Source organism: Zootoca vivipara, chromosome 10 (assembly GCF_963506605.1).
Source record: "Zootoca vivipara chromosome 10, rZooViv1.1, whole genome shotgun sequence".
Classification (NCBI taxonomy): domain Eukaryota; kingdom Metazoa; phylum Chordata; class Lepidosauria; order Squamata; family Lacertidae; genus Zootoca; species Zootoca vivipara.
The window spans coordinates 66,384,748-66,398,491 of NC_083285.1; the positions used below are offsets into that span (position 1 = coordinate 66,384,748).

The window sequence follows — 13,744 nt, forward strand, 5'->3', positions numbered from 1 at the left end:
AAATCAGCCCCTATCATTCTTCTCTTAGATTAAGAAGGGCTGTAAAGGGTATTAAAGAGATTTATGGTTCCAAAGGTCAAGAATTTTAAGCCTACTGCTTGGATTACCCAGCTAAGGGGATGCAATAATAAAAGTGCACACAAGGGAAGAAGGGAAATGTACATTCGGCTTCACGAAGGAATTCCAAAGTCAGAGTCTAGCCTTACTGCGTGTATATTTTCTGTTTAAACTAGTAGACTTCCATATCACCGAACAAAGGCAAAAAGTCTGTGATAGAGGGCATACACATAACTTTAAGCTGTTGCCACCTTATACTTACATGATATCCCAAGTTTGTGCTACCCGCATAAGCCGAAGATTTAAAATGTATTTGGGGCACACTCAAGAGCTTCATTCTGCCCAGATTTTTTGTTTTGTTCTGTTCTGTTTTTAAATAGCAGACCCCCATGCCATGTCAAAAACCACTTTAGAGTTTCAAGAAAAATGTGGCCATGTATGCTGCTAACAATCTTATTTTCTAGAAATCAAAGGGATTATCCATTAACAAATGCTCAAAATAAGCCCCAGCCTAGGGGTAATTATAGTAAAGCAAATTAGAATACCCTTACCTCTCCCCCTTTAAGATACCATAACTGACTAGAAAACATCCAGAAAGGTATTAACATTTTTTCCTGGAACCTGGCGGACTGGGATAATAAAAAGGCAGATAAGGATTTTATCCGTATGCTCCAGCAATTTGATATAATATGTTTGCAAGAGGCTTGGTCTCATGAATTTAACCCTCCTCCCGCCCCACCATACAATGCTATAAATCTTTTAGCTAGCAGCCAGCTGTTAGTAAATTTATACAGGGCTGAGAAAGTGGGGGCTTGACTTCCTTTATACCCGGTATCACTTTGGATAGCAGATTTTGGAACTCAAAATAATTACATTTTGCCAGTACAAATCAAAACTGAATTAGGAATCTTCCTTTTCTGTATAAACATCTACCTTCCCGCTACTATTAGTCTGTCACTGACAACCAAGATTTGGTCAGATTTAACTTCACCATTTAAATTCCCCATAGCATTTATACTTCTCTGTGGGGATTTTAATGCCCGAATTGGAACAACAGCCGAGAGCTTCTTGCTACCTTTAGGCTTAGGCTTGGAAGATATTTTCCTAACCTCTCATTATTCTTTGGACAATAAATATAATGTGCAGGCTCTAAAGTTGTTGGATATTGTATTCCAACATAATTTATATATCCTTCATAAGAGCCCCGTAGACATTTCTAAGGGTCAGCATACTTATTTGCACAAATATAGGGAAGTGCTATCAACCAGATAATTTCTCCACTTTTGTGGACACTTTTGAAGTGTTAGAACGAACAGAAAGGGACCAGTTTCCAGAATCAGTGACCAGAAGTCCTCCAATTGAAGACCTGCTTCTAGCTGGCGATCTTCAATTATCGAAAGCAGAGGCTTTCAACCTTTTGGAGTCCACGGCTCCCTTGACCAGCTACATTCTCGTGGACTGGCTGGCTGGGCTCCCTCGCCTGCTTACTTCAAAGCCACCTCAGCTCCTGCCAACCAGCACCCCCTGGCCAGCCCCAGAGGCACCATTCGCCTGCGGAGCTTGTAGCCAGGGCTGCTGCAACAAACAGGCACACAAGCCTTTGGGAGGCAGAGACGCAAGAGGGCATCAGAGGAGGGAGGGAAGGAAAGAGGGACAGAGGCACCCCTGACCTTCATTCAAGGCACCTCAGGGTGCCACGGCATACTGGTTGAAAACCACTATTCTAAAGGGTTGCCACGTGGAGGGTGAAGCAAGCTCTGGAGTAGGACCTTTCATATGGAGGCAGTTAAAGTCAAAGGACAGAAAATCAAAGGGGCATTGATGAAGTTCTAATACAATAAAGGCAGCTGACTCTGTGTCTCCTCATTTTTGTCTCACTTGGTGTCTTGATACCATTCTATGCAATTTTAAAGTTATTTGACTTGATGTGACCAAAACAGTTTTGAGGTTTGCCTTTGTAACTTCATCTGTTTCCATCTTCTGTTTTATCATGTAGAGCTCTGCAGAGTATTTTCTGTTCCAGAGCAGATCACCTGGTTCTCTGGCTGGTTTGTTGGGTAATGCAGGAATACAGCCCAGGAAAGCAAACTCGCAAAGACCTCATCCAACTGGAATCAACTGTGCTTTATTCCATCACAGCAAAAGCCAAGGGACGTGAAAACAGAAGTGAGCTTTCCATAGCAAAGCTGCAATCATGGCTTTGGCTAGGATCAAAGCTCCGGTTGCACAAAGCACCTAAATGCCAGCACAGCCTTGCCCTTCACTGCCAGCCCTACTAAACTCTGCCACTGACATGGTTCTCTCTGAGCCCTCGGATTCAGATCAGCAGCAAGGGGGCACGTAAGGTTGAAGACTCAGAAAGGGAGATGGGGAGGATGAGGCCATGGAAGGGGAGACAGAGAAGACAAGATTATGCAGCAGAGCCTGCCTGAAGAAGCCCTCCCAGATGCCTCAGGTGCAAGACCTAGGAGTTGCCCCTTCCAAGCCTGTGGAGGGCTCCGGGGCACAGCCTGCTGGAGAGTATGAAGGAGGCGGCTCACCAGGCGATGTCTCCAAGGGAGAGCTGGTGCATCAAGAGGAGTGCATATGCATTATGAGGCCTGGGCATCAGGCACAAATGCAAAACAATGAACTACAACCTATGACCCCTCAGTCTCACAGTAAGGGGGAAAGGACTCTCTCGTTCAAGTTATGCCATGCCAAGTTGAAGGATTTGGTATTAAATTGTACATTTTTAGGGGGGAGCCTCATCTCCTGGCTATTCAGCAGTGCCTAGTTCGGGGGCATATTTGATATTCACTGTTTGCTGTCAATTGTTTCACTTGGGTTTTCAGCTAATGTTCAGTTCTGTAATCTGAAAGCAATCAAGAACTACACTCTGCCATTCCCAAGAAAAATGTAAAAAAAATTATGTATGCTACAACGGCGGCAAGAGTATTACTAGCCAAGAACTGGAAGACCCATGAATTACCAACAGTGGACGATTGGGAAATGAAAATGATTGAGTACATGGAACTGGCAGAGATGACCAGGAGAATACGCGACCGGGGAGAAGAAGCGACAGAAGAAGAGTGGAAAGATTTCAAAGTTTATTTTAAAAAATATGGTAAAATTGCATATTAAGATTAGATTTAGAAGTTTATAGAAACTGCGGTTTGAGAAATATGTGAAGTAAATTGATGTAAGAGAGATTTGAAAGTGTAAGGAGTTTTAAATAATGAATTGGAAATTGCTAAAGATAAAGGAGAAATGAACCGCAGATAGAGGGAACTCGAGGAAGTCTCCTCATACAATGTTAAAGGAAAAGGATTTCGTATTTTGATTTTTGTTTGTTTTTGTTATTGTTGTAATGTTGTTTTTTTCTTTTTTCTTGTTATTTCTGTTTGTATATTATGTGTTTAAAATATTGTGTTTTGTTGTAAAATCAATAAAAAAATATTTTTTTTAAAAAAAAAGAACTACACTCTGCAACCAAGAAGATGTGGAAAGTATTAGCCATGTGAGAAACCAAAGCAGAGTTCAAAAATAATCTTTTGTTGTATTTTAATCTTTTGTTGGAAGCCGCCCAGTGTGACTGGGGAAACCCAGCCAGATGGGTGGGGTATAAATAAATACAGTAAATATTATCATCATCATCATTCAAGAGCCTTTGTTATTATTTTTATTTTTACTCATTTTGCCTCAAGGTCAGTGAAACTTAAACACCTGCCTATCTTTCTATGATGGTCTACCAAAATATATCACATAACCAACTTTTAACTTGCCTTTAAGTTTTCAACCCACCAAGGAACATAACCAAGCAAAACTCCACACACATACTGTATATAAATCACTTGTCCTCATCACAGAGAGAACAAAAAACATGAAACTTTGCTATGCACTGATTTTTATAATCAAGTCTGTTCTTCCTTTCACCTCCAGCTGAAAAACTTACTGTGACTTCTCCAGCCTTCGTACTTTGTTAAATATTCTTTTCCAGTAAAGGTGAACTTTGCAGAAGCTGTGACCTCTCCTGGTAACAGTGACCTACCTGCCTAAGTTCATGTGTGATCTCCCTTCTCACCAGCGAGGCACCATTAAGCCATCTGAGTGCAGTATTGCTCAATTTGTATGCACAATCACAAGGAGGACAACTTTTGCACAATTTATCAGAGCCAAGTCCATTATATGCAAACCTAAGTGGCTGCAGGCAAAATTAAACTTATCTCTCTTGATGGTATCCGTGTCCCTTCGCCTCATCTGCTCATTCAAGGACCACAAGAACTAATATGGCTTTCATATCAAAATGAGTCCATATCACTGTGCAGCAGCATATATTCAACATGTTCATACATTTATGTGTTCTGCCCTTCTTGGCCATCAAGTTAGGCTCTGTGAATTATTACTCGGAATCATTACATAGCAACTTCATCTCAAAAAATAATCTCAAGGTAATGAAAATGTGACATGCAACTGAAGTGTGGCACCCCTTTTACTTTTAGCTGGCTGAAATAACAGCTGTTATCTTTCCTAATATAAATTTATCATTATTGCTGTAGTTCCTGAACATTTCACTAAAAAGTACTTACAAAATTCATTGTACTTCCCCTCCCCACCTTGCCCCCACCCAGAAACATCTGTGTGCAAAAATCACAGAAGTACCCCTTGAGAATGAAGAGGCTCCTTCTCGAAATCACACCAGCTTGAGGCACATTGGGTGAGATGTCACAGGTGGCAATGAAGAATAGAAGATCACAGCTCTACAATAGACAGAAGTCTACCCTACAGTCACAGGCAGGATTAGCCACCCTGAGATACACCCACGCAATCTAGAATGCAGTGTGCTATAAATACACTGCAGGAATGGTATGAAGATCAAATAGCTCCAAATGTCAAAAGCCAGTCATTCGTTGTAGGTGGCAACTATACTTTCACACCCTATGTCCAGCCAGCTCAAAATTTTAGGAGCAGACAAAACCCACCTACCAAGAGAAGTTGCATGTGTGCAACTGAGACAGTCAATGTGCTGTAGCGGCGCAATCCATGGAGATCTGTGTTCAAATCCAGGCTCGCCCATGAAGCTCGCTGGATGCCAATGGGCCAGTCACAGCTCTCAGTCTAACCTAACTTCCCATATTGAAAGCGTGCCACCCAGCTGAAGGTTCGAAATTGCCAGTCTCTTTAAGAGCCACATATGGAAAGCTCTCCACAACGGAGAAAGGGAAATGGCAACAACTGATCCTTCAATGAAAAGCCACAGCAGAGAAAGCAGATGCTGAAAACGGATCCCACATTGAAAAGACAGCGGCTTTAACGCTTTTCCTTTTTCATAACCTTTTTGTGCCTTCCTCCTGAAATAATACACTGACTTTTCAGGAATTCAGTAGCGTTAAAAAAAATAAATTAAGCCATTAAATTTGTCTATTATGGCTAAGCGCTGCTTTTAGCACATGCATTCAAGAAACGCACTCGAACTAGACTGATCGAATTACTTGTCATCACACAGCCCTAGGAAAGAATGACAGATGTACTTTAAAGATTTTGTGCTTGTTAAATATTTCAGTATGTTTAAAGTTACTCAAATAACTGAAAGACGATGTTTGCAAGAAGCAGGCTGGAGATTTCTTTATTATGGTTGTAACTTAATTTCTGCCCAACTTGAGATCAATAGATCCGTCTTATATTGGCAAGCACAAACATAGGATAGAAATACTCTAGAGTATGGGAGGAAGGGGCCTTCAAATATTTTGATAACTTGCAACGGCCTTGTTTAAGGATGCCTATGAACATCTCTTAAAAATGGGATACTGCTGTTCTCTGTACTACAAGATGAGACTAGCTTGCATCGAACTTCAGGGTGAGAGACAGATGTACCCACTAGTTACCCCTACCCCAATACTGCCAGCACCACTGGCCCTTCCTAAGTACCATTTGTGGATATAGCTCAGTCAATAGAGCAGGACACTCTTAATCTCAGGGTCGTGGGTTTGAGCCCCACATTGGGCAAAAGATTCCTGCATTGCAAGGGGGTTGGACTAGATCAGGGGGGCAACTTCCAAGAGACTGCAATCTACCCCCATTTTTGGGGGGTTCAGGTCAAAGTTGTTGAGGTTTTTTAGGGAAGGGGAAAGCCCCGTTTTATTGGGGGTTCGGGAGGCATAAGTTGCTTAGCTTTGGGGGGGAACAAGACCACACAGGGATCAACCAGTAGATCGCGAGCGACCTATTGGACATCCCTGGACTAGATGACCCTAATGTTCCTTTCCAACTCTACAATTCTATGATTCTAAACATACATTTGTCCCCTTTTCTGAGGTGGGGAAGAAACTCATTTTTAAAAGTTTCAATACAGCTCTGGAAATGAGGAAGATGGTGGTATATTATGGGAGTCAGCTAATTAGCACTATGAAAATCTAGGCAATTTCTAACGGGAAAATCTACATCTACTGAGGGCACAGGAAGTATGCTTCCATGGTAGTCCCACAGATCAAACTATGTGCATGCAACTTAACTTCCGGGTGCACATTCTGCTGAGTATCTTTTAAGGAGCCTCATGGCTCCCAGAGTTAAAGCAGACATATCATCTTCTAATGCAAAAGTTGCAAAGTCAGATCTCCAAAGTAAGGTGAAAGTACAGCAGAGAGCAAACGTTGTTTGCGTGCAACAAGGGAGAAACTCAGTAGGGTGCGTAAAAACAAAAGCATCGTAAAAAAATCCACCCCACTCTTGCAGAAAGTCAAAAGAAGGCAAATGAATGATTGGAATCAGCTCTGCAAAAAGACTTCAGGGTTTACTGAATAATTTCAGAGCTGCATTTTGATTCTTATCTCTTATAGCCAGAGGTGTGCACATACCTGAAGTGCCGTGACCACCTGAGCCCGATTTCTGAGATCTCCCACTTGCTGAAGAAGGGTCCTTCATACGCTCTATAACATTTTCAGACAGCTGAGGAGACATTGAAGCAAAAAAACACACAAAAACATCATAAGTTGGCTTATCAAAAATATGTATTTCCCACACTGTCTTTGGTTCTAGCTCCAGGTATAATGTACTTCTCTCCCCCCGCCCCCCATTTTATATTAGCTCTGAGCAGCAGAAAACACATTCTTTTAGGTATCAAAATCTGATAAACACTTTTTAAAGCAACTAACAAGAATGCTTTGGCAGTCCTGGAAATACATTTGCCCCAGCCTATCTGAGCTAAAAACACCGTTGAATCCTCACTATGCAAAAAATAAATCATCTTCATCAACATCATCAACATTTATATACCACCTTTTCCTCCAAGGAAGCTCAAGGTAGTATACATGATTCTTCTCCTCCCCATTTTATCATCACAACAACCCTGTGAGGTAGGTTAGGCTGAGTGTGAGTGACTGGCCCAAGGTCACCCAGGGAGCTTCATGGCCGAGTGGGGATCTGAACCCAGGTCTCCCAGGTCCTGCTCTGACATTATTTACTACCACATGCTTTTGCAGCTACTACCTAGAGGCTACAATCCTAGAAAAAACTTCAGCATAAGTAAATACATTTTAAATCATTGGGGCTGCTATTCAAGTGTGGATAGAACTGGGTTGCATGTGCCAAACTAAGGCAGAGGAACTGAAGTTCCATTGTGCTGCAGAAATATCAGTTTCGTGCACTAACAGGATATATTAGCTTGCCTATTCCACGAAGCCTATGCAGGCCATTAAGAATACATCTTTCCATAATCGTCATCTGATTTTTAACTTTTTTATGTGTTTTTTTTCTTACATGGTTTTATGTTCTATTGTTGCATACCGCTTTGGTTTTTTCAAAAAAAATTAATAGTGGTATACAAATATTTTCATAAAGAAATAAATAAATGAAATATACGTGTAAATGTTAAATCCCCAAAGGCAAACATTATGCACACTATCCCATAGGCAAGGCTTCCTTGTCTATTTGGTAAATTAACACGCTGTTGCAGCAATGGATATCCAGGTGCTATCCAGCATCAACTCTACAGTTTCTTGAGGAAACAGGACTTCAAGCTGTGTTAAGTGTCACAGGGACACAAGCGTGCCTGTTTACAGGTGAACGAACAAAGGGAGGAGGAGGAATAAAAGAATTGTTGGCAGAGACTAACGGAAAGCAGGGGCCAGGAGAAGTGTGAAGAAATCAAAGAGACAGAAGGAACAAACTCTTCCTCGAGTGCCACCCCAATATTTCCCTGTTTCATCATTCGCCTTTCATTTTTCTTTTGAAGTGCTGTTGGTAGGAGCTTTTACATAAGCTTCAGAAACGATGACCCCAGGTTCCATGGCACAGAGGCCCTTTGCTAAGTTTCTTTGAGAAAAGGACAGGAGTCGTCAAGACAAAAGGAAAATATAAGTGCAGGGACATGACAAGGTAAGGAAACAAACATTGGAAGGTGGGCATTAGAAGCTCTAATTCCAGGGTTCATTATCGTCTGTGTTTATTGAAAATATTTGTATCCCACCCTTCCGCGAGATTGTCCTCTAAGGGGCCTCACAACAAATCATTCAAGATACAATCCATTACAATAGATTAAAACTGCTCCAGCAGCCAGTAGGAGACAAATGGACAAAACACGCACGCACACGGACCTACCCTCCTCAAACCATAACCTATGGCGCTTTACAACTCAAATTCAAACTCTGGCTAGGTCCCAGGGAGAGGAGTAATTTGGAACTCAGTAAAAATTACCCTACTGACAAGGATGCAGCTCTATCATAAGAACCTTTAGCTATTACAGTCATACCTTGGAAGTCGAACGGAATCCGTTCTGAAAGTCCAATCGACTTCCAAAACGTTTGGAAACCGAAATGCAGCTTCTGATTGAAAACCGAAACACTCACTTCCGGGTTTCGATGGTTCGGGAGCCAAAACGTACAAGTATCAAAGCGTTCTGACAACCAAGGTATAACTACTTCCTAGCTTTGAAAACTGCAGTCCTCAAACCATATGCAGCCTGGTCCGTTGCAAGCTCACTAAGAGAGACGACCTGTTGCGCTCAGTATGGCTTACTATCAAGCAACTGTGCAGCCTTACACAAACCCTTGTGCTTAATTAGAAAATAAACGAGTTCCAGGGCACTTGCCTCCAAGTAACAATGTGCCTGGCTGCAGGCTTACCTTGCAATCCTATGTGTGTTTACTCAAAAGCTGTCCCACTGCATTCAGTGGGCGTTACACTTATGTAAGTATGTACAGAATCACAGCCTTTGTTGAAAGTTTATGCAGTTCAAGACTAAAATGTGTGTTTTGTCATTAACACAAGCTAGAAACCTTTAAGTTATTTTCATGCTATGTTTCTCAGCGAGACCTCACTAAGACCTGTGTTTCATCACAGACTGAATCATACGCGGCACTGTATTGAAGAGGATCACACCAGAACAGCCAGACACCTGTTCTGCTCATCTCACACCCACAAATTTCCCCGCTGCAAGCCAGGCAAAATTTCCCCCTGCCGTGACAATGATAGAACGTGCTTTCAAAAATATTTAAGTAATGAGAGAGTTGTGCACCCTGTAATAGAGCGGAAAGGGCAAGGTTAAAATGGAAGGAACAAGAAGGTTAAAGGAGAACCAGGAGAAAGCAGCAAAGCAGGGGAGCAGGATGGAAACCCTCCGCAGATTTGACACGAAGGAGCAGAAATACTGAAATGTGATACCGTCTACCCAACCCTGCCAGGCTATTGTGATGGATACCAGGGTCAGTGGTGTAGAAACCAAGATAGGCAGAGGCAAGGTGCCCATGTTGATTATCGCCTGGCATGGGAGGTATCGATGGCTACTAGTCATGACGGAATATGTTCTGCCTCCACTGTCAGAGGCAATATGCCTCTGAACATCTGTTGCTGGGAGTCACAAGCAGGTAAAATGTTGCACTCAGGTCCTGCTTTCGTGCTTCCCATAGACATCTGGTTGGCCACGGTGGGAACAGGATGCTGGACAAGGTGGCCAGTGGCCTGGTACAGCAGGTCTTATGCTCACGGGTGTCCCACTAGAGTAGCCAAGGCATTTTCTGTCCGAAAACTGAGCCTGAAGCTCAGCTGGTCAAGGAAATCACTACCATGCAGAAGTTCCAGCAGTTAAGTTGCTACCACTACCCACTGGATCACCTGAATATGGGAGACCAGATGGTTAAGTCTAGGAATCTAACTTTATCTTTTTTTAAAGCAGCAGTTTTACAAATAGCTTCTTCAAGGCAGTAGGGCAGAAATGCCCACTCTGAGAGTATTTCACCATAGCCTAGAACAACTGGCCAGTCTCTCTGAGCAGGCAGGAACCTACCAAGAAGAGCAGGAATCAAAGGTGCACAATGCACATGCCTGAGTGAATGTTTCCTTGGGCATCATAAACTGAAATTATCCATATTGCGTAATGGCAAGCTTTACCAATGAGCATTATGCACCTGGACTGCACAAGCTGAACTTAAAATAAAGGTTCAGGCAAAAGGTCCACGTGCAGAGGAAAATACTTGGCCTGGCCTGTTCTTGTGCCTTGAAAAGCAGCTTGAACTGCAACAGCAGAAAACATCATGCTAAACTGTCCTGGGAGTATACACCATTGAACATAACGGTGCTTTTTTCTATTCACGCAGGACAGAATTATAAAGTTAGACGCAGTAAATCAGCAGCAGCTGAGATCAAGGCAGCAGCCCTTCTGTGCACGACAGCCCTGCAAGGTCGGCCTGTCCTCTTCCCTCCCTCCCTCTCTCTCTCACCCGGACGCCCTTCACCACCGTGATGTTGTCATTCTCGTCCGCCTCGAAGGTGACCCTCCGCGGGGCGCTGCCTCCGCCGCCCATCACGACCCCGGTTGCCGGCGAGGGTCGCGCACTCGAGCGCCGACTAGGCCGCAAAGAAGAAGGGACAAGGTGCCCGAGGAGACCCGCGCCACGCCCACCGACGCGCTATTGGCCCGCCGCCCCTGGAGGCCCGCCTCCCGCCCCCCGCGCGCCGGGCTCCGGTTGGCTGAGAAGCTGGTTGCCCAGGGCAACAAGCCCGTCCCGCGGAAGGTGGACTAGGCCGGCTGGAAAGCTTTTTCCGACTCGTGGGTTTCCCGAAAGAACTTGTGGGAGCTGAAAAGGGGAGGGGGTAGACTTCATGTCCCAGGATGCCTTGGGGCAAAGGGGCGTGTTCGCAAGGCAGGCTGGGTAAGAGGGAGCCAGGCCGCAAATCGCGCGCGGGAGCCGCAATGGATTGTGGGCTGTGTAGTTCAAGCCTGCAGATGCTGCTTTTATTTGCTATTTTATTCTACAGTACTTCCTTAACTGAATTTGAATAGCGACAAAGCAGGTTGCGGGGGAGAAGGAATTAAATAGGAAATGGTTTGAAACTGTCAGTAAACTGTCAACAAGGATATATGGCACAGCTAACGCAGTTTACTAGTGAAAATTTTGTAAGTACCGTATAATAATACAACACAATAATAAAAAATACAATGAGGAAAATCACGCAATTGTTTATATATAAACAATTGCGTGATTTTCCTCATTGTATTTTTATATATAATGCCCTTGGCCTGTACTAAATCCTATCATTTGTGGTACCTTATTCTTTATTTATTTTAAGGATTACTCTTCCCCCACCTCCTCCCTATGTTTTAGCTGTTTCTATTTTAACTGTAAGCTACATGTCAGGGAAGGAGGCAGTATATAAATAAAGATAATAATAAATACAATAAAAATAATACACTACAGTACCTGGCTTCTCTGAGCCAAATTAGACCAAATGGCAAAGAAACGACCCTGGAAACTTTCATCTTTCTGTGAGATAGAAATATGCCAAGTCCAGGTTACTGAGATCAGAATTCTTCCAAAACTGCAATTGTGGCCAAGGCATAGCTGCCAAGTTTTCCCTTTTCTCACGAGGGAGCCTATTCAGCATAAGGGAATTTCCCTTAAAAAAAGGGATAACTTGGCAGCTATGGGCCAAGGCCCCTGCCAAAATATGCAAAATCAGCACCTTGTTACAGTATTTAGATATCGGTCCAAATCTTATTTATTGCTACATTTACATCTGAAATATACTCGGAGTCGAGAGTGAATTTCATGCTCTTTATTCAGCTCATATTCATCAAGGAGAAGAAGAGAAGACGAATGGCTCTTTTCCCAAAACCATCTGCTTATATACATTATTTACACAATGGGCCTTGCGTGATTGGCTACTTCAGGGCTACACCTGTGGGCCAATTATATTGTGGATTGACTTCTGCCTGCAGCCTGATTGGCTGCTCCTACAGGCCAATCAGGTAGCAGATTCACTTCTGCCAGCCGCCTGATTGGCTGCTCCAGCAGGCCAATCAGGTTGCGGATTCACTTCCACCTGGAGTTGGATTGGGTAGCTCCCGCTGATTCTGAATCCTATTGTTCTAGGATTCAGCTCAGTACATAACACCCCTCCCCTCTAAGTTCCAGTCCTGCCCGGGAAGTTGCATTCGTAGTCCCCAAGGTCTGCTGGCCGCCTCCGTGTGCGTTGTGGCCTGGGGTGTTCCTTGGTCAGGGGTTCTGGTTCTGGCTCGTGTTCCGAGGCTGCTGGCTGTGCCGGGGCTGTCTGGTCTGGCGCCACTGAACCACTAGGTTGTGACTCTGGTTCCGGTGTCCTTCCAGCCTCGGGGCGCCCCTCTGTGCCTACTGCTTCTGCTTCCCCTGCCCACCCCTCTCGCTCTACAGGCCTCCCTGCCCTGCTGTCCCCTTGGGACCCCTCTGTCCCGCTCTCCTCCCGGGTTCCTCCTGGGAATCGTCGCCGTAGCTGGTCGCAGTGGCGGCGCCAACATTGCCCCCCTTCCGTTAGTACCTCGTACGACACGGGACCGGTCACCTTGGTGACTGTGGCGGGTACCCATGCTGGGCCTGCCCCAAAATTCTTTGCATACACTGGGTCCTGGGCCACAAATGTCCGGGGGTTCCTGCCTTTCCCCACCACTACCTCATCCTGAGCTCTGTCGGGGTGAAGTCGGTCCAGTCTAGTTGCAAGGCGCCGGCCCATGAGTAGTTCAGCTGGGCTCCGACCCGTCGTTGTGCTTGGGGTGCTGTGCTGTGCTAGAAGAAATGCGGCAAGGCGGTATTCCCAGTCCCCTTGTGTTATGCGGCGGAGGCTGTCCTTGGTGGTCCGCACCATGCGCTCCGCTTGGCCATTGGTGGCAGGGTAGAATGGTGCTGAGCGGATGTGGCGGATGGCGTTCTGCGCTGTGAAGGTCTGGAACTCCTCTGACGTGAATGCGGTTCCATTGTCCGAGACGAGGGTGTCAGGGAGCCCGTGGGTTGCAAACAGCTTACGTAGTACCCGGATGGCTGCCGCCGTAGAAGTGGACGGTACCAGTGCGACCTCCAGCCATTTGGTGTAGGAATCCACCACTATGAAGAATGTTTTTCCCTGGAAGGAGCCAGCGAAGTCCACGTGCAAGCATGACCATGGATGTCGGGCGGACTCCCAGGGCTGGACTGGGGCCCTTGGGGGATCCGGGCGGGATTCTTGGCAGGTCTGGCAGTGTTGGACCCAGGCCTCTATCTCTCTGTCAATCCCCGGCCACCACACATAACTCCTGGCAAGGGCCTTCATCCTCACTACCCCTGGGTGTGTCTCGTGTAGGGCTGTGAGGACCCTTTTGCGGAGGGGCTGGGGAACAACAACCCTGCTTCCCCATAACAGGCACCCCTTGTGGGCCGACAGTTCATGTTTGCGGTTTGTGTAGCCAGCGAATTCTGGCCCGGGGCTG

General features: G+C 45.0%; 1 protein-coding gene across 1 annotated transcript in view; it reads right to left on the minus strand.

Moving 5' to 3' along the window:
- The window catches only part of CHCHD3 (coiled-coil-helix-coiled-coil-helix domain containing 3), a 205,755-nt gene extending 194,843 nt beyond the window's left edge, over positions 1 to 10,912 (minus strand). Inside the window, exons 1-2 of the mRNA XM_035127990.2 lie at positions 10,749 to 10,912; positions 6,891 to 6,981 (exon numbers count right to left, since the gene is read on the minus strand). Of these exons, the coding sequence (XP_034983881.1) occupies positions 6,891 to 6,981; positions 10,749 to 10,832 (175 nt within the window). The 5' untranslated portion in view covers positions 10,833 to 10,912. The remainder of the gene's footprint in view (positions 1 to 6,890; positions 6,982 to 10,748) is intronic.
- Positions 10,913 to 13,744: the final 2,832 nt, after the last annotated feature.